General features: G+C 36.0%; 3 protein-coding genes across 8 annotated transcripts in view; 2 read left to right on the top strand and 1 right to left on the bottom strand.

Moving 5' to 3' along the window:
• LOC124159296 (sister chromatid cohesion protein PDS5 homolog A) overlaps positions 1 to 10,930 on the top strand; it is a 78,937-nt gene extending 68,007 nt beyond the window's left edge. For 4 of the 5 annotated variants that reach the window (XM_046535020.1, XM_046535015.1, XM_046535016.1 and 1 more), the window contains 4 exons: positions 406 to 720; positions 3,059 to 3,283; positions 4,435 to 4,639; positions 9,392 to 10,930. In XM_046535020.1, the coding sequence (XP_046390976.1) occupies positions 406 to 720; positions 3,059 to 3,283; positions 4,435 to 4,639; positions 9,392 to 9,424 (778 nt within the window). In that variant the 3' untranslated portion in view covers positions 9,425 to 10,930. The remainder of the gene's footprint in view (positions 1 to 405; positions 721 to 3,058; positions 3,284 to 4,434; positions 4,640 to 9,391) is intronic. The other variant, XM_046535019.1, reaches the window with a different exon arrangement.
• Positions 10,931 to 10,990: 60 nt separating this feature from the next.
• LOC124159298 (transcription initiation factor TFIID subunit 11) lies at positions 10,991 to 15,656 on the bottom strand. Its single transcript, XM_046535026.1, has 4 exons — positions 15,145 to 15,656; positions 14,942 to 15,029; positions 11,433 to 11,529; positions 10,991 to 11,347 (listed from the first exon to the last, which is right to left on the bottom strand). The coding sequence occupies exons 1-4, from the start codon at positions 15,558 to 15,560 to the stop codon at positions 11,214 to 11,216; spliced, it is 735 nt and encodes a 244-aa protein (XP_046390982.1). The 5' UTR covers positions 15,561 to 15,656; the 3' UTR covers positions 10,991 to 11,213.
• A 166-nt stretch (positions 15,657 to 15,822) lies between these two features.
• LOC124159297 (serine/threonine-protein kinase tricornered) overlaps positions 15,823 to 20,557 on the top strand; it is a 34,716-nt gene continuing 29,981 nt past the window's right edge. Inside the window, exons 1-3 of one of the 2 annotated variants that reach the window (XM_046535022.1) lie at positions 15,823 to 16,020; positions 17,695 to 17,837; positions 18,182 to 18,282. In XM_046535022.1, the coding sequence (XP_046390978.1) occupies positions 17,803 to 17,837; positions 18,182 to 18,282 (136 nt within the window). In that variant the 5' untranslated portion in view covers positions 15,823 to 16,020; positions 17,695 to 17,802. The remainder of the gene's footprint in view (positions 16,021 to 17,694; positions 17,838 to 18,181; positions 18,283 to 20,557) is intronic. The other variant, XM_046535025.1, reaches the window with a different exon arrangement.

Below are 20,557 nucleotides of genomic sequence, written 5' to 3'. Positions count from 1 at the left end.
TGCTACCAGGATTGGAAGAAGTTCAGGCACAAGTGCTCAATATCTAATGGGTACTATTATGAAGATGGCATCATTAATATAGATGAATAAATTAATGTTTTTTTTCCAAAAAAAACTAAGAATCTCGTTATTTTCTGAACACATCTTTTATGAGAAATGACTGCTTCGGTGCGGTCAAAATGATATTTTCTAACAAGCTGTCAATGATGCATATGATAAATGGCATTAATTAACTCAATAGATACTCTTGAGTCGTTAATTATAAAATCGGCTGTAATGTTGTTCAAAAGGCCGGGGTTTATTTACCCAGACTGGTTTCTAGTTAGTGAGGGATTATTAGACTAGAACTAAGCTGTGACCAATGCCTTGCCACATTCTAATTCATTTTTATTGCTCTGATATTAGGTTCAAACAATTTTTTTCCAGCTCAAGTGCAGGGTCACGAATGGATGAAACAAGTTCTGACAGCACTGCTAACACTGACTCCACTACTCAAAAAGCTGTTTCGGCTCCATTACCAAGGAAAAGGGGAAGACCCCCAAAAAGTGATTCAGCCTCTTTAGCCAAAGCTGGGGAAGACTCTACAAAAAGGAAAAGACTTAGTGTAGATGAATGTGAAGGGGAGGAGAATGATGATGGAATGGAGGGTGAGGATGAGGAGCCAAGAAAGAAGTCTGTAAAGCATAAGAGGAAAGAAGAACTGACCGTGCTCCAGGATAGGTATTTTATCATTAATTTTTCATCTCTAGAGGAGAATCTATAGTCTAGCTCTAAGTAATTATGGATGCAGTTGGACATCATTAAATCTCTTACTCCTGAGGCTTCTTCAAAATAGATATCAAAAATTAAAGTAAAAGGGTCTGATTTGATGGCCAATATACCAGCAGTTTGGGATTGCAAACTAGCTGCACCCAATATTTTTGCCCCATGGGATTCTAAACATTAATATGGGGATCCCTTATCTACTAAAATCAATGGAACATCTCAAGCAGGCTTTATGAAAGACAGAAGAGGGAAGACTTACTTCCACGTCCCCATTTGGGACTGCAGGGGAATAATTGGTATTTATTATTTTGAAAATCTGAAGTGAGCTCTAAAATGTAAATTTTATCAGTACATATTGTGAATCAGGTTTACATATAAATTGCCAACATTGGCGTGGGCAGTAATGTCTCTCAGTAGTATATAAATTTATAAATATGTCATCTATAATATGTACTATGGACCTTTAAATTTCACTAATAGGATTTTTATAAATTTGTTCTTCAGAGCAGTAAAGTTGTTAATTTGATGTCTAAATTTTTTTATTTTTGGCAAGATTTTAGCAAAATTTGATAAAATTTCTCAAATAATCTCTATTCGTGATATTTTATTGTTAATTAATGGGACCAATTATTCGATTTGGTGGCTAAATGTTTGGTATCTTATGGTGTGAAATAAATAATTAGATAAAATTTTTGGTAGAATTATTTGGCATCGTTTTTTTGTCACACAGTAGAAATATGACTTATGTGCAGTGAGTCCTCGTTTAACGTCACTTACCGTTCCTGAAAAATGTGATGATAAACAAAATGACGTTAATCGAAACATAATATCCCATAAGAAACGATGTAAAAAGTGAATATCGGCTCCTAGACCTCACAATTCCTATGCGAAAAAATTTTAGCGTATAAAATCTGGGGCATTTTTTACGATGGGAATGCCAAACTATGGCATAAATACGTGTTCCTGTCTTCATCGATGACAATAGCAGCAGTGACGAAAAGTCCTTCTCCATTTTTGTATCTTCCTGCATTTACTTTTCGGCTTCGCTATGGTGGTCGCCCGGGCGAGCGTCGCCTGGGCATCATCATCACTTAAACATCATCGCAGTTACAGGAACCAAAATTATTGTGAACACGGCGAAAAAAGTGATGACAAAAACTCCCGAGTTCTACACGGAAAAATTCCTTGAAATAACTTTTTAGGTTCCTGAAAACCATTATGTCAAGTAAAACCTTGTGCACCTACCTAAGAATTCATTTAGCAGAAAATTTGCTAAAACCGTAATCGCAATTAACAATAAACGCACCGTTTTACACTTTGTTTAGACTGACTGTATTACCGCCCGCAAAACGAACAACCTGTAACGCCCACCACTTCGCGTTTTCTTCTAGCGCGAAATTTAAAAGCCTTGACGTTATCGCGAAGCGAAGGTGCGATAAACAAATGACTGTCTCAAAATTTTCGTGACGTTATCGCAAAATGACGTTAAACAGGGTGACGTAGAACGAGGACTCACTGTATAGCATTTATCCCAAAATACATTCAAGCAATAGCTATAATGCAAAAGCAAGAATTTTGCAAAATTCTTGGTCATCAAATCATTCGTGCAGTATCAACCCCCTGCGGTGAAATGACATGGGAAAAAGCATAAATTTCTTGGTCTTTCTGTATCCTTATTTTTTTATGTGTTAGTCTTTAGAAGGCCTTATTACATTACGTCTACCATGACATCATTATTACTGAAAGTTGTTTTCTATTGATTTATTTTGCTCACATTCTTCAAAATTAGTTGTAGGACTATGAAATCATAAAAAAATATATTTGTCTATGTAGAAAAGCATTCAGAACCTTTTGAAGCTTGTTATTTTTTAATGGCTCTCAAACGATGGTTGTGTTATATAGTCAGGTTGGGATATTTTTGGATTGTAAGGTATTATACGATTTAAAAAAAGTGATAAAGTAATGATCCAGCAGAAACGAAATTTCAACTTAATTTGGTGATCAATTTTTTTATGGCAACCAAATATTCATGCATTGTTAGCTGTAGTTTCCTCTCTGTGAAGTCATATAGGATATAGAGTAGGCTGAAATTTCCTACCTCTCTATTGCAATTTTTCTTAACATTATCAAAGTATGGAACATTATCATTGTAGTCATTCTCTTGCATAGTGTTTTTCTTCATTATTACGAGCATAATCATTATTATTCAATATATAGTTGATACTGATGAGTTCAGCATCTTAAATATTTTATTTTATTATATTGGATATTAGCATTTTTTCATCATTTCTAGTGATAATGAGTCTGATGGGAGTGAAGCTCCAAGTGAAGAAGAAGCCACAGCAGTGGAGAAGCGTGGAGTTGGAAGGCCCCGGGGGCGGCCAAGGGGCGCTAAAAACAACCGAGGTGGTCGAGGCTCTGCATCCAGTCGAGGTAGCAAGAGTTCAGGTCGGGTCAGGGGAAATGTAAAGCCATCAGATGACGAGGATGAAGCCAGCGAGGAGAGTGATGGAGTAGAGTATGTACTACATTGATCCATTTAATTTCACACAAAAGGAACGTTAACTATGCTTCAACCCAATTTCAATCATACTTTTCTTAATTAATTTCCTCAATGAATCATTACACTCTGTGAATTCTCCTGTGCTGTTGTTAACTTGGATTTTACCAATTCAAAATTTAAATTAGCAAATAGGTACCCATACAGTACAATTGTGGAGTGCACCTCCTTTCTGGCTGGCTCTGAACTCGCCTTGGAAATGAACTTCAGCATCAATAAAGAAAGATTTTTCAGAGAACACATGTGTCAAAGAAATTAATTTTCAAATCAATGGTTAATGTATGATTAAAATCAGGGTGTTGCATTTGTTCATGTTTCTTAATAGATATGGTAATTTTTACTGGACTTGGACATATTTATTTTTTGGACATTCTGGCCTATCAAGTAGCACTACCTATTTTCCTTGATTGTAATGAACAAGTTAAGGTTTGTGGTATCATATTTTTGTGTGCAATTCAATCGTTAATCGTACTAATTCATCAGAGGCGATTCCAGAACATGATCATTTAAATACAAAAGAGTGGACCTAACAGAAAAGTATGCAAGGGAGGTTTTTTTTACAATATTTCATGAAAAAATTATTATCATGAAAACTCTGAATAATTGGTCCCATCAACTTTATAATAACTCAGTATACTGTTGTAAATAAGTATTTGCATTAATTGCCACGGGAAAAAATTCCTCTGGGCCAGAAATTTTGTCACGTATCTTTGGCTTTCCATAGCTTGATTCCTTTCCAGATCGCCTTTTTAATGGCGAGCTTAAATATCCACAGGTACTGGAATAGTTTAGATGTCTTCATTAAAGATCTTCAACTTTTGTCATTTCACGATTTATTTGCATAACCTTTACTTTTATGGAGTGCACAAAGTTCAAATGAGTTATCCCACCATTTATTATGGTTCGGGTTGCTTTTGAAATTGGTTCCTGTTCCAACCTAAATGGTGGAACCTAAACTGACCCATCATTCCTGAAAATTTGTTTTGAACACATTTAACATGGTGATTAACCACAGAAATGGTGTTTTGGGATTTATGTGTGGAATTAATTTTTATCCTCATTGGAATGGTTATCACTGATTCATTTTAAAGTTCTTTTACTTCTCTTAGTGGAAAAGGAGATGGCTCTTCCTCTGTAGAGGGTGCCAGCACTGTGAATGGTACGGAATGCAAGGAGACTGATGAAAAAAGGAAGGGACGGAAGCCATCTAAGGGACTGGTCAATCAGCCATCTATACCCACAGTGGTCAGAGCTGCTTCTCCTGGTCCATCTGGTCGTAAGGCTGCACAGTCTCCATCTGCTTCTGATGATAGTGTAAGCATTTTTATGTTTGATTGTCTTTTTAATTTCAATTTAAATTTTCTTGGAATATTACTTGAACTGCTAGCATGTCTTTTTTTTAGGTTCAGTTCTTTTTAAGTAAAGTGGAATGAATAATATTATTTTTAGGGATGTAGTACTTATTATAGAAGATATAATTAGAAAAAGCCTCATATTTCAATTTTGGCAAATATCAGTATCCTTTTTTCTCCCAACCCACAGTTTAACCATGCTTGGACTTGTAATCACTGTCAAGGATGCTAATACTGTGGAAGGGCCATTTTGCTGCAGGAAGGGGTGTTTTAAAACCAATTCTTACTATTTTCACGGTCACAAATGGCATTGATGCCATGTACAATAAAGATTTGAAATTAAGACCCATATTTTTTCAAGTCTTGATTTGTCACTTTCACCCTCAATAAATAGAGGTCCGTGAAAGTGATTTTATTTTTTGCTAAAATTCATTTTAAAACTATGTGATTTCGGTGTTATAGAAAATCGTGGTAGAGTTATTATAATGTTACAATTTTTGCACATTTCTAGGTGTTTTATTATTTTTTGGTACACATTTCGTGATTGATTATACTTTTTTATGCATTTTACATAACATTTAATACAATTTCAATTGGAAAAAATTTCTGATAATAACCAAATGAAGGAAATGGTTCAAGTGGGCCGCCTTTCATGGCACGGCCCACAGCGTGGCGGAGAGTCGTCTCATCTGAAAGCGTGAATTTCAAGGCATCGTGGTATGAACGGCGGCCGGCTAAAAGTCATTGTGTCAGAAAGCGGCCACAATGTAGCACAGCCTGTATTTCATGCCAAAGACGGCGCATCGCCGGTACAGATTGAAATGGGTGCCAAGGTGACCATGGTGGCCATCAACGGCACCGTGCGTCAACTGCGCAATTCGATTCGTTTAAAGACATCCATAGACAAGTTAAGGTATTTGAAAGCACAAAGTGCTAACAGTTGGGGGAAGTGAAGGAAGGAACAGAAAGGATAGGAGGAGAGGGGGTTCTCTTTATTAGCCGACAGATCGTCGGATATTAGGCTCTTCACTGAGCTTCAATGACAAAAAAAATCATTTCGACATTGGCCAAATCTAATGTCTAATTCTTCAAATGAGAAAATATCTAATTCTAGATGTTTCAGGATTGATTAATGGGAAATAATTTTTCAATTTTCTTTGAATCCGATTATTTTTTAGTTATGTGTGCTTCTCTCACTGCCTTTCCTGACCAATTGGCAACAGCTGTAATCAAAACAAAGCGATTTAGTTGAATCTAGCTGCTGTCCTACCTTCCCTCAACACCTGGGTGAGGTGTATCGGAAGGGAACCCTCGACATGAAAAATTTCAGCCAATTTGTAAGTTATACAGTACTTTGGTTATACCACAGCTACTCAGCACTCAGTTTGAAAACACCATTGTGAGTGGTTGGGTTTTGCAGTTGGACTTTTTTTTTATTGTGGTTCCATATTTAAATATTGAACAAAGGAAAGGAATTTTAAAATGCCAAAAGCTGGTGATACCGCTCATACCATGGCAAGTGAATTCAGCTCAGTAGGATTTTTATGTGAAAGCCAGAGTAGTACTGTGCAAAGTTAGCAATAAAAGATTTGAATTTTGAAAGAAAGGGGACCCGCAAAACGACAGCTATCATTTTATCACTCAGTCAAAGAAAGCAAAGGAGGAGGTTGTTGCTACTACTGATGCATTTTTAAAGGCTTTATTTAGTGTAGAGAAACTTGACAATCCAAAAATTCTGGAATGGCTCCTTAAGTATACACATATAAGGTAGTGGGGATTTGCCGTTTGCCGATCGTATTCGCCAAGACTACATACTACCTACTTGAATCATTCATATACCTGGAACCAATATAATTTGAACCATTTCCGTCATTTAATTTTATCAGAAATTTTGTACAATCGAAATTGTGTTAAATGTTATGTAAAATGCTTAATAAAAGTATAAGTATTAATGAAATGTGTACCATAAAATAATAAAACTCCTATAAACGTGGAAAAATTGTAGCATCATAACCCCGCCAAGAATTTCTATAACACCGAAATCACATGGTTTTAAAACTAATTTTAGCAAAAACCTTTTTCCCCCGCCATCTTTCCCATCTGTCTTACACCCTTCTTTCGTCCTTCTCTCATCCATTTTCACGGACCTCTACTCATTAGATGTGATTTTTTTGCTCATTCACCTAAAATTTGCTAAAATGGTGAAATTTCGTTTTTATTTACTGATTTCGCATTATTGCATCTCGCGAATTTCACGGATCTCTATCAATAAGTCAGTTGACCTTAGCCCTTTAGTGCCTGAGCTCTGCTAAGGATAATGCTTTCCCAAGCATGGGCATTCAGGGAACGCTTTTAGTTCTCTATATTGACCTCTCAGGGGAAGAATGGCACGAGTAAACCCATCTCCCATCCTCAGGACCTAAGTGAGCGGGGTGCCAGGCCCTTCTCTCATCCATAAGCCTCGATTCGTATAAGGATCGTGGCAGTTTTCACAACATGAATAAGCAGAAAACCGACTGCATTGATAGTTATATTTAAACTAAGATTTGTTCTTATAATTTTAGTTTAAATGTGGTATCCCTTTGTTCTTTTGCAAAGTGCTTATCTGCACCAGGGATCAACTGCACTCTTTAGAACACCTCCTATCCCCACAAACCTTTTTCCCCCGCCATCTTTCCTATCTGTCTTACACCCTTCTTTCGTCCCTCTAAACATTTTTTTCATCCCTAGTAATTCCTGCACCTCTCCTCTCTAGAGAAAGATGCTAATGGGATGATGGCTGCAGCTCATTGAAAATTAAAGCAAATTCTCCCGTTAGCACCATCTTTTAATTTTTTCTGTTGAATTGTGTTTTTGATTGAAAATTATAGGGACTCCATCCCAGATTGGTCTGTTCCATGTTTTAATTTTTCATTTTTGCGTGAACTTTAAAAAAAAACTGCCAATACTACAGTAAACTCTAGATACTATGAAGTTTGCAGGACTGAAAAACCGGAGGTTCATAACAACAAACTTCATAAGAGTGTTTCTTTTAGTAATCATCACAAAAAGCATACCTTGCCAAAATTCCTTTTCTCTTCAAACTCCATACTCCTAGTGGCGCTGTGGAATAGTATCCGAGTCGTGTGTATGATGTACACGATTAAATTATGCACAAATGCAGTAAGACCTTAATATATGAACAAGATGTTTTCCGAGACCTTGTTTGTAAGTTGATAATCCTATGCAAGGCATCGATAGGTGTGGTTATCCTGCAGAATGCTACTCTGCATTACAATTTTGCGTTAACTCATGATTGTGATGAACTGATCTGGCTGCGTGTACGACGTGCCTGGAGTGAAAAAAATATGCTGTCTGCGGGAAGGAAGAACAGGCGAAACTCTGAACAATTGGTCTGAGGTTTCAGGCGAGATGGAGTGGAAACGTGACATAATGAAAATGAAAAAGCAGGAGCAATTTCCACAATTTTACATTTATTGATACGACCGGTTTCGCTTTTCAGCATCATCAGGTGGTGATGGTGGTGGTCACCTGATGATGCTGAAAAGCGAAACCGGTCGTATCAATAAATGTAAAATTGTGGAAATTGCTCCTGCTTTTTCATTTTCACTCTGAACAATTCCTGACTTCACAACAGCTTCATACATTGCACAGTGCACGAGGAGAACTTAAATGTAGTACAATGATTATGATGCAGCATAGTGTATATCCACCTAAATGCCATTGCTTATCTGTGGAATTTCGTGATAAAGTTCATTGTAAAACCGCTGGGGCTGAGGTTTGTAATTTCGTAATAATGTTTCTTTTACTATAGAGCCTTTTCGTCAGGATCGATGACTTGCTTCATTAAAAGAAAACTTGGTAAGAATATTATTCGTATTAACGAGAGTCTACTGTAATTGTTAACTGCATATTTATTGTGTTAGCAGTATGGAAAATGAGTGGAAGGGTTTATTACAAGTCCTAAAGAATGGGTCTAATCCCTCGTTAAACTGAGTCTCAAAGAGTAGCATTATGAGTGAGTTTATTGCTTGTAATGTGGTAGTAATTTTGCTCAGGAGAAACCTCATTGGCTGTAGCTGTTATTTCTTCATTTGATCTGTAAAATCTATGTGGGCTATAGCTAAGAATAAGTGTGGAAGGGTACAGGTACATAGAGAACCAATCCTGTTTATGTACCATCTTCTCAACTCTTTCTCAATGTTTCAACTGGAAGGTTTGTTTTGGATAGCCTAAGGTATGCCAGATTTATGGGATTGAGAATTTCGTTTTTGCTGGAAATTTTCACTGCATCACATTTTTTCTTTAGATCTTTGATATTTTTATGTACAGAAAAACATCTGGTCAGGCATTTTTTTGTGCATGTGGTCATATACTTTACCTGGATTTTATCTAGTTGTGAGACCTTCAGGCCAGTAGACTAGCACTGTGCATATTAGACTTTCATGTTCCATTCCTTTCTTGCTTTTATGCATTTCTGATGTAGAAATCTAAGTTAGTAAAGGGACTGTACCTCAGGGATGGCAGGATAAAGGTAGATACTGGGAGTAGTAAGTATTTCATTTGTTGCATATTCTTCTATGGGAAATTCTCAATACATATATAATACTTATGAATACATCAAAACATGTTTCTATTTTTTTATATCAGGGGAAGTGAGAACATCAGAAATTCTCTCAACTTATGTTATTAATTGATATATCTTTATTTTCAGAGCCCTGTGAGGAGAACACGTCGATGGAAATGAGATTTCCTCATAGAATGCTACATCAGTAATGACTTAAATGTCTTCTGTTTATCTTATGATTCATTGGAGATACAAAGACACTTCCAAAAGTGTCATCATAATTACTTGTCCTTCGCAAAGTTGGATGTGGTTTTGATGATTTTTGTGTTGAGTGAGAAAGCAAACAAGAACCTTTCATCTGAAGTACAAGCTCTTTATAATAGGGTGCCAAAGAGCCCTTTCTTGGCAAATTTTTCTTGAAGTTGCATAGGCCAACAAACATAGGTGAGATGTGTGTACGTGTGAATTAGTGTGAGTGTGTGTTTTGAATATGCCTATTATTTGGCAATCTCAAGTGGGCTAGTGTGAGTGAATTATTTTGTAGACTATGGGTTGTAATATAGTCATGGGGTTGTGGGAACCCAGCCAAAATTTTTCTCTGTCATTCTTAAATAACTGTTCATATTCCATCTCTGCCCTCCGAGTATTTTACTTATAAAGTGTGGCAGCCACTTGTACTATCATGGTTGTTCTTTTTAGTCAGGTTGTTTTCATGCTACGAAACGTAATGGAAGGGAATGTTTAGGCTTTGGAATTTGTTTTTTTTTTGCGTCATTCCATAATTGATTTAGCAAGGCAGTGAAACTGCATTGCTGGAAAAAAAAAACTTTTACAGCGTCTTTAATTGTGTCTCTTGGCTTCTTTCTTCTGGAAGGCAGTTCTTATAATGTGATTTTTTTTATTATTGTGAATTTTGTCAGCCTCACGTCAGTTGAACTTCAGCTATACAAGTTTTTGTGTTACTTTCCTTATAATTATAATTGGTTGATTGGATGAGTGTAGTATGGGGGAATATTTCAGGATAAATTTAAGAGGACTAAAGTGGTTCCCATTAGTGTTTTGTAGTGCCCTACATCATGGACATATTTTATTTTGAAAAAAGCGAATTGTCACCCAATTAGTAAAGACAAGCCTGCATTGATGCATTTCCTCCCATTTCTCTAACCAATATCACCTACATGACTCCATACTTCTGGTATAGTCATGTGATCTTCTGAGAACTGGGTGTGTTATTTTAGGTGGGACCACCTAATCAACACCCTTATGTGTAAGTAGCTAAATGTTTTTGTACTTCCAGAAGTATTGGGCCAATTGAATAATTTTTACTGATGCAAGCAAACCATGTGTCTTGACAGGTACTATTGTCGGTATTTTCATTTTTCGTACATAATATTTAGGTTAAGGCTTTTCTATTATTTTTCTATGTTTTTCCATGTTTCATTTGGAGGTAAAAATATTGTCCTCATATTTTGAGCATGAAATAATGTTATTGTACCAAAGTCAAAATTCACTTCTAATTATGTAGAATATAAATAATGAAGTCTTTTCCAAAAAAGTAAGATATAAATCAGACTTAAACGTATTGCACTTCTATTTCATGCCTGGTTTTCATCATTTGCACTTCCTGTTTTATTTAAGAAAAAATGTAAATGAACCATTTGGAATAAACACTACTGGTTAAGATTATTTTTTCTATTTTTTTATCCAACTGAAAAAAATTGCAACTGCAGTCGAAATATATATATGTACATACTTAAATATTTATTTTTTCCTGTCCAGGTTCACTTTCATTAATATAAAAATGTAAACAATTCATAAAATGGAATAATCACATTCAGCAATCAATGCATTAGATTTTATGCGGGCACTGAATCACTTAAAATATTCCTTCCACGTAATGTATTTTCCGTTTCCGTCCACTATGTGAAAGCACTCGATACAGACGATAACATTTCTTTGACACATAAGATCAAAGGCTGAACAGTGGACGCTTTACTCTACTGTTGGGAATTCCACCCCGCAGTCTCAAACGCCTGACTGCTTCTCGAAGGTGCTTTGGCTGCAAAGGTCCAACATCACCCTGTGCCTCCATCACATCAAGAGCTACAAGAAGAGAGATGGATTCATTAATATAAGAAAAATACTGAGAACAAGAATCGGATGTGTGAAAACCATCATTATATTTTACCTTCTTCTACTACTTCCCCCACGAATACTTTGGCTATTCCAGACATCGCTATGACTACATTTTGAGACACAGAGCATCCAGTAATGGTTTGCATGAGCTGTAAACAGAAAATAGAGCGACTATTATTAGAAAAGAATACTAAGCGTACTTCAGGTTCCACATTATGACCTTCATATTACAACAAAATATAAGTATCTACTATTTATGTGGGATTAAATACTTATTATAATTAATCGATTATTATATTTGACCTGTAGTGAAAAAAGTACCTACGTCGATAAGTATTTATGATATGGCCATGCTGGAGAATTCCTTAATCTAGTTGGGAGCCAAAACACTTGTCAGCAGAAGTATATAAGCTTAAATAGCAAATTTCTTTATCACCTTTAGGGCCCAAAGTTCTTTTTTCCATCTCCTCTTTGACTCTCCTTAACAGCATACATGTATAGCTAGGACATTAGCTTTAAGTCTAGTAAAGTGGTATTCAATGTGTGCCATGAATACAAGAGAGTAATCCTTCAGTGCTGTTGAAAAGAAGCTGTAAAACTGGTAATAAGCTCCATCACATTCTATCAAAAGGGATATGTTGAATCAGACAGAAATGCTCCCCGATATGTACCTACTTAGAATTTTCCAGCCTCTGTGGGAGCAAAGTAGATTCCTTGCCTGCTGATGATCATGGGTTTAAATCCCACCAGTGTAGATTATACCAACCAGGGCTTGGATGTTTGTAACTGTCAGAGCTGAATGTAGGCATGGGCTGAATAGTTTACATTCGGCTCTAAATGAAGAATAATTATTACCAGTCACACGCTTCAGGGAATAATATTCAGTGAACGATGAAGACTGACTAGCACTCAAGTATAGCAGAAGAAATACAAGGCACAGGCCATGGTTGACTAGTGGTACTCGTATTAGCATTTACATATGTAAGACTGCACACTACAAAAAAACATGATGGGTAAAAATTTCTAATGCAGTAATACAGAGGGGGTGTCTACAGGAGAGAGATGAAAGAGGGCTGATGGCACACACTGTTCCATTGAAATTTTTGAAGAGGGTGATAACATCACAAGAAAAATTCTAAAAAATGGTGAAGAGGTACACCTTCAACACATGGTAATCTAGATAACAATGTATAACATAATGGTTGGGGGGGGATGAGGGGTCATTAGATTTTGGGGAGGTGGGCACCTAAAAAGTTATTTAAAAAAATTGACCAATCATAAAATCTTTAAACCAAGACAGGTTTTCATGAAGTTGGGAAAGGATTTAGATGAAAACACCTGTAATATAAAATACATACAAGCAGGCCACCCGGCATTGCTTAGAAAGGATAGTACCCAGAGAAGTAAGAGACCTAGAATTCATGGTCACATGGCAGGATTTTTAGGTAAAGGATCAAAGGGGGTGATAATGGAATATATATGTAACAGCAAAAAAATGGAAAGAAACGATTTCCATATACCGGCACAGGGGATCTCCTTATATCCTGCTCCACAACACTGATCATTATGTTTGTCCGTACATGTGTAGACCAAAAACATGTGAATGCATACCCCAGCAAAAAAATTTGCAGTGTGAATCCAATGTTTTACCTTTGAGAGAGTTAGGAGGTGTGCCTATCCAGCTGGATGTACACCCACAGAGGTTGTAGGACATGACATAATAAATGGTAATGAGAAAATGACTTAAAAAGGACGTGTCAAACACAACCAGAAGCAGCACTACAGGCTATAGGAGCACAAGATGCACCTACATACTAGCTTTGGTTGCAATCTGTGTAGCTGTATGGAAATAAATAGCAGACAGACATCCTCTTTTATTTATATAGTTAGATTAAGGACGACATGTGCCATTGTCCAGCACAATGTAATGACCAACAAGCCTAAGAGCATCCTTCACAGAGCAACCAAAGCCATGCTTCTGTTAGAGAAAAAAACATCAATCCAGATGCACTACACCAGCCTGACCCCTGAGGCGTATCGGATGGATGAAAAACTTTCCAAAGTATTTCTAACAAGTATACACCTGCTGAAATGCCTGCATTAATTTATAAAGATGAACAGATGTGGAGGAGATCCCGGACACAATGACCAGTGATAATTTTTCACATTAAGGTAACAACTACTATTGAGTCAAATTTTCAAAGTCTAATGAAGTTACATCAAAGAAAATAATGCAGATTTATGTATGTAAAAACATGTATGCAGAGCACTTATATACATTATGCATTTACTTAGAAGATATGAAATTTAAGTCCAAGAAAATACAGAGAATCAATGTCCTATCAGCAGGATTAATCCTTGTTGGTGCTCAGTCCACTGAATAGCTATGTTTATATGTACTGTTTAAGTGTTAAATGTGAGTTGCACTACACAGATTATGCTTATTCTTGAAATACATTAATTTGGAATTTTAAAGTGAGGTTATAATACTAGCCCTTAGAGGGTATTGATCTCCAGAAATATTTCTCTTGAGGAAATACAACTTAATAATCTAGTACAACTGCATATGTTCAATTAAAAATTATCTCCATAAATAATTTCCATGCAGAAAATATAGGCTAATATGGTTAAAAAATATCCCAAGTTAAGTATTTTCTGCCCATGTAATCTAGGGTACCCCCACCATGATACATAAATATATGCAACTAGTTATATAATGGACCCAAGAGGTTTGATCTTTGCAAGACCACAAAAAATGTTTTCAGGCCACTTCTACTAGTAGTGAACTACCAAAAACTTGCAAATAATTTTTGTTTGACACCACACCTGTTCACCCATTTTGGACACTTGCCTACCACAGGGGCATCACTAGGATTATGAAAGGAATTCCCTAAAATTCCCACGAGAACCTTAACAACCTATGTATGATCCATTGAGCATATTCTGAAGGAATTTTTCCATTTAAAAAATCCTTTTAAAGGAATGGGGAGAATAGTTCTAAGGAGTGGCAATATCTTGCAGTATTCACTAATACGCCATGTAAACAATTGGTGAGATTGAATAACTCCTTTATATGATACAGTAGGAAATTTACTCATTTTCTCCAGGGAGTGAGTGGAGGCAGTCGCCAATCTTGCCTCCCAAGGTCCACCCCGTAAACATACTGGAAGAGGGAGGGACACTAGCTCTTTCACACTCAATGGTGATGCCCATACCCTACATAAGAATTAACCCCTTCGCTAATGATCAAGATGTGGTAAGAAACTTATTTACAACCACAAACGTCATTAAAAAGGATTATGATGCCCTAAGAAAGGGCGAGCAACATCCAAGTACTTTTTTCATATAAATTGTTACGCAGCAACACTTGCAAGCAAAAAAGCTAAGCAGATATATACGAACAGGAAGGGTGGTGGTAGCTATTGCCTGAAGTACGGATATCCTAAATATAAAAGATAAAATTCTACGAGTAAATCATGCTTTAAGGAAGTATTCACATTTCATGAGCCAAACTAATATCTAATTTATGGGGAGAGCCAGTGTCTAAAAATGCATTCCTACCCTTTTAATAGCGGCTTTGGGGAAGGCTGATCTGCGATACATTTCATATCTATCGAGCTGCTCCTCTGTGAAATTTGATACCAACACCCTGGAAAAAATAATTCAAATTACACTTCACTCCTTTGTACACAGAAGTGACAGATATAGTAAGTAAGATTAAAGTCTTGAATACTGGAACCGTATTGAGCAATGAGGTTGCTTACTGCATTTTCTCCCTCTCTTCTTCTTCAATTTCCCTCCTACTCTTAATTTCTTTTCTTTTGTCTTTTTCTTGAATAATCGGCTTCGGTATATCTATACAATGAGAATCTGCATTCTCTGTCTTTATTTCTTTAGATAGTTCCCCACACTCATTGAAGCTCTCATTATGAGTAAGGATTTCTTCGAAAGCACCAGTAGCAGGATTAGATATTTGGTCATCTATGCCATCAGATTCTGATCTTAAAGGTGAGCCTTCTTCACTATCCCGACGAATATCTCTACCATTATCACTACCCTGAGATTCTTGATTCTCCACTTCCACTTCAGCTGAAAGAACTACATCTTCACCCTGATTAGATGCACTTACACTAGTTTCATTTTCATTTTCCGAATCTTCCCGATCAAAAATATTCTCCATATTTAAACTGTAGCAGCCACTTTCCCGTTATGACATTCCAAAATACCTTCTGCCATCACCAATTCTGTTTACAATTTTTTTTGGTCACTACACGTATTAAATACATTCAAATACTTAAATTTTTTTCTATAAACTTAAAAAAACATGACAAATATATCATAAAATAATTTTTTATGCACTTATATTCGTTTCTCTATGAATATGGGAAGCTTTTAAAATAAATGCTTTCATTTCAGTACTTTACCGGAAGTACTGACACGGAAGGACTACATTTTCTTCTCAGCTGGTTGGAGCCTAACGGAATTACCACCTGAGTTTAAGAGATTTGTTGTGCGTGGAAGTATGATTGAAATGTGTTAAAGTTAAACTGCGTATGTGTTGTGGGTAAAGTTAACTACTAGAATCTGTTTTAGTATTGAACTCCGAGGCGAGATACTACCAATATCACGAAAGGGAATAGGTAAGAATAAAGTCATTTACGAAGAAAGGTCACCAGGTAGATGAAAATTTGTGTTGTGCGTTGAATCTTGTTTGTTGGCGATTGTTATGATGTCCTATTGTGTACTTGTAGTTTGGAATTCCTATTCATATTAGTCTATTGCTTGTGAGTGAAGATGATCAGGTTAGCATTGTGATTGGACTGGATGTTACCAGCCAATTTTCCCCTCTACAATTTGTGTAAACCTATGTGAACTCATTTTTAACAGCCTTATGATAGAAATCTTTGGGTAATGATGATGAAAACAGTACTTTGTATCAAAGTTATCCTTCCGGTTTAATACTCGTTTGGGAATGTTTGTGGTTCTTAGCTGTAGTTGATGATTGCTATGTATCTAGATGCTGTTGCCTGTTCGTGTATTCATCTATTTCGTTTATATGTGGTTGTTTTTCAAGTAGGGGTGAATGAAACGTAAAGCTTTTCCATCAGGTATCTTTCTAGGCCACCAAGTAGTTGCCAGCAATGCGTCATGGAAGAACCCAAAGTTATGATTATATTGTTTAAGTGAGCATCTACTATTTTATTCACCCATTTTAATGCTACTAATGTTTATCGCTGAAAGCTTTCGTGTGTCCATGCAAGATAAGTTATAACGTGGGTATTTATCTCATGTCGCAATTAGTTTATAGTTTAGTCATTTGATTGATACCATGTGATATATGTAGCAATTTCGTTCTACGCTAGTGAGAGAAGCGTGCAGATTTTCAGTTTAACGAATGCAAATAAATGTTAGTGGTGTGTAGTTTTTATTTTGTAATTCACTGACTGCCAGTGCTGTCTGATTATTATGTTAAATTACTTTCATGTTGGCTCCCTCATTTTAATTTCCTAATATGTGCATATAAAAAATCTGCATTGCAAGTTTGTGATTTTGAATCGCCATTAAAACAATATATTCTTTTAATGCATATAGATATTCTAACCTTGATCTTAAATTTTTGAAGTTGCCCTGACTGTGGAGACCATTTTGTCAACAGTGATACATATTCAACATTAAATGGAGTTAAGGTTGTCGTTTCACAGTTTTATTATTTTGAAAGGGTTTCTTACCTAGTGACTCTCCGATATTTCTCCTATTTTTATTCTCATCGAGTATGAGTGCCTGTGGAAGTGTAATCTAATAATGATGAGATAAAAATTATTCTTTGCACTTGTATTTACCTGGTGAATTTACATGGATCTGTGTAGCAGTATATAGGGAAAAATGTCAATTTAGTTTTAATCCGATGATGTCATGAAAGTCACCTCCGGATTATAAATTTCTCCTGCCTGTCCTGTCTGTATACCTTCTTAAACCTGTTGGAGATGTAATGAGTGTATTTTGTTTTTCTCATAAATTTGCATGCAATGACTTAAGTGTGTACCATTTATGTTTTGAGGCTAGCAATTCTTGGTGATAGTTTAGTTGCGTGAAGCACTAAGTGTTGATTAAAGCATTTTGGAATGATATCTGATTTAGTTGGTGTTAGCAATGGTCATCTCAGAACAAGGATATTGTCATGTCAATCTTCCTTTAGATACAACATTTGCAATCCATTTAATTAGGAGTACCTTTTTCTGAAGTAAAGAAATTAGAAATAAAATTATGCATGAATGTGATTGATTCTGAAATAAAAAGTAGTGTATTGTGGTCAGGGCCGCGGTAGGGGAAACTCCCCTAGCAAGAAAAGTGTGCAGCTGATAGAGACGGCGGTTAATTAGATCACCCCTGGATACCTAAATGGAGTAATATCGCCTAAGCACATGGAGATCCCAAGAAGAAATTCCCACAACATAACGTTAGTATATGTTTCATAATTTTAAAAAGCAGTCAAACTGCATATATATGTGTTGCACCTTAGATTTACATACCCTCTAATTATCTCCACTCAGTGTTTGTAAGCTTTTTCAAGTGTTTTATGCTATGCAAACTGTCACGCTTGAATGGAAAGTTCTGGCTTTGTGTGAAGCGCTAGATGAACGAGAAGAGGGCACTGATGTTACTAAGAGCCTTTGCAACAAATAGTTTGACATAGCTCTAAGCAGTTGAAGTAGAAGGACGTGTCAATCTGTGTGTGTGATGTCTTGTGTTTTTTATTTGTACAAATGGATGCCTTAATATTACGCATTATCTTTCTATTAGGCGGGGGGCTGGCTCCCTGGATGGGCCAGCAGCATTAGGATCTCCTCGACATCAACCACCCCCTAACGCTGCTCCTTGTCGCCGCCTACTCTCCCACCCAGGTAAAAAGAATTTATTTTGAGTTATTGACCCCATCTTACAAAATGCACTTACTCTTGCAACTTTTTGGCTGGACAAATGCTTGGATATATTCACCAAATTAGTGGGGGGCTTGTATTTGTGTAATTTTGGATGTTTACTCTATGTTATTTTGATGGTGAATGTGTTTCTGCATCTCCCTGTGCAGGTAAATGCATTTTGTATACACATTTTTATTTTCCATCATGTTTTTCTATAAAGATTGTAGAGATTTATGTGGTCCTTCATGAAATGCTCATAGCTATCTATGTTTGACCCTTGAAATTATGTGGTTTTTTGAAATTAGCCTGTAGTAAACTTTCCTTGTTATGGAAACTTTTATGCGCAAGTTTAGAACTTCAGAACGAAATATTTCATGAGAATTTTATTATTTTAAAATCTTAGTCATCTATGTGAAATTTGTTGTTTGATGCTAAAGAATGAATTTCTAATGATAAGGAGCTTCAGATCCATAAAGCAAGCCGTGGGAAATGTGCTTGAATCCTTTGAGATTGATTCTAGTTTAAATTTTCCTAAGTGCTCATTTCTTCACTACAGGGTAAGTTCTTAGTTTCATACCTGAATCAATCATACAATTAAAGCACACGTCTAGGTGTATTATCAACTTAGCAGCTCAGGTGTGAGCTGGAAAAGTCTGAATATGTAATATGAGGATTCACTGATCCATTTTACAAGCATTATGACCTTTCGTAATTAAAACTGTAGATGACAAAATTGTGAGATAAACAGCCTCAGAATAGTGGCAAGATGCGCTAAAAGGGAGAGAGTGAGAAATATAACGATCAGATTCTTAAGTGACTTGATAATGTAGTTTCTGGAAAAAAATAAGGAGGAATGGGCATAAGTAGTGGATGAATTTTTATGATCAATTATATACCTGTTTTTCATTCTCTTCAAGTCATTTAACTTTGTTCTTTTTTTCTTTCTTTGAGAATACTTCAAATTATCATAATATTTTTTACTGTTGATAGAGTTTACTGTAATGGAATAGGCACTGTAGGAAATAGATTCTGATTTTTAAAAAATAGATAAATTTTTGCTCTGTTTTTTGAAGAATGGATTGTTTTTATGCTTTTAAGTAATTAATAATATACACCATTTTTTATGAAATGAAAAGGCTGCAATAGGGTAGTTTCCTTCATCAATGAAAACGAAAGGCATTGATTGTGATTCGTTACCCATAATTACTGTATTCATAATATACAAATTATTTGGTTTTAGATATCCCAGTTTAGACGAATGGTAATGGTCAACTTTTAACTGCATTTGAAAAAGGCCAGATTGGCACCCATGCGATGCCACTCCACGTGGCATCACAGGGACCTAGTTTCTATACGAGTAGATAGGAGTTTTATATCATCTGAGATTACCAATGCATGCGTGAGGCACAGAGCTCAGGGAAACATGTCTTAATAATCACCTATTAAAACTGGCTAAGTTCGGAAAGTTTTCTTCGTTTGATAAGGTATTAATAAACTTTATTTATGCCAAGTGCTACCTGCTAGCAGGGTACTCTGCTAACTGGTAGCGGCCTGCGTCGTATCAGCGCTCAAAGCCTCGCCCCAAGGTCATCTCACTCGGCGACAGCTGGAACAAGAAATACGTCACTCGGACTTTTCCCACCATTCCTACTTAGCCGTCGCGCTTTCGCACTTGAAATTTTTCACTTTTTGTTTAATCGCAAAAAATAGATATCGTCATTCAAAAATCTAAGAGCGTGAAATGCTTACTCCAGGAGAAATATCTTTCGAATTAGGCAATAAAAAAATAATAGGAAACCACTCTATTATTATAACTATTTATTATTATTATACAGTTTATATAAATTTCTCCTCCACGACTTCTGTGAATTTTACGGTGTTAAGTGTGTGAGTGAAGAAACTTAGTGGTGAACTTTGTGTCAATTGCTGTCTTCAATTTACAGTAATGCCCTTTAAATGTATACAGCTAACTTATTATTTTACTCTCCAAGCTTGTAGATTTTTAAAGGGCCTTATGGATTAGAATGCCCACTTCACCACTGGTACCAACATACTTTTTAAGAGATTTATTATAATGAAGTAAAATCAACTGAGAAATTCAGCAAGTCAATGAATAAGACATGGGATGATGTTATCCTTGAGAAATCCATGATTATTGTATCATTTTTTAGTCAACAAATATATACAGATTTTCCTGGCATTGGTGGGAGGGAAGTTATATAATTTCCACGTAATTGTGATGTATCAATATTTCTAA

Source organism: Ischnura elegans, chromosome 5, assembly GCF_921293095.1.
Source record: "Ischnura elegans chromosome 5, ioIscEleg1.1, whole genome shotgun sequence".
NCBI lineage: Eukaryota > Metazoa > Arthropoda > Insecta > Odonata > Coenagrionidae > Ischnura > Ischnura elegans.
Note: the sequence above shows the minus strand (reverse complement) of the source record. Positions and strands in the feature narration are given on the sequence as shown.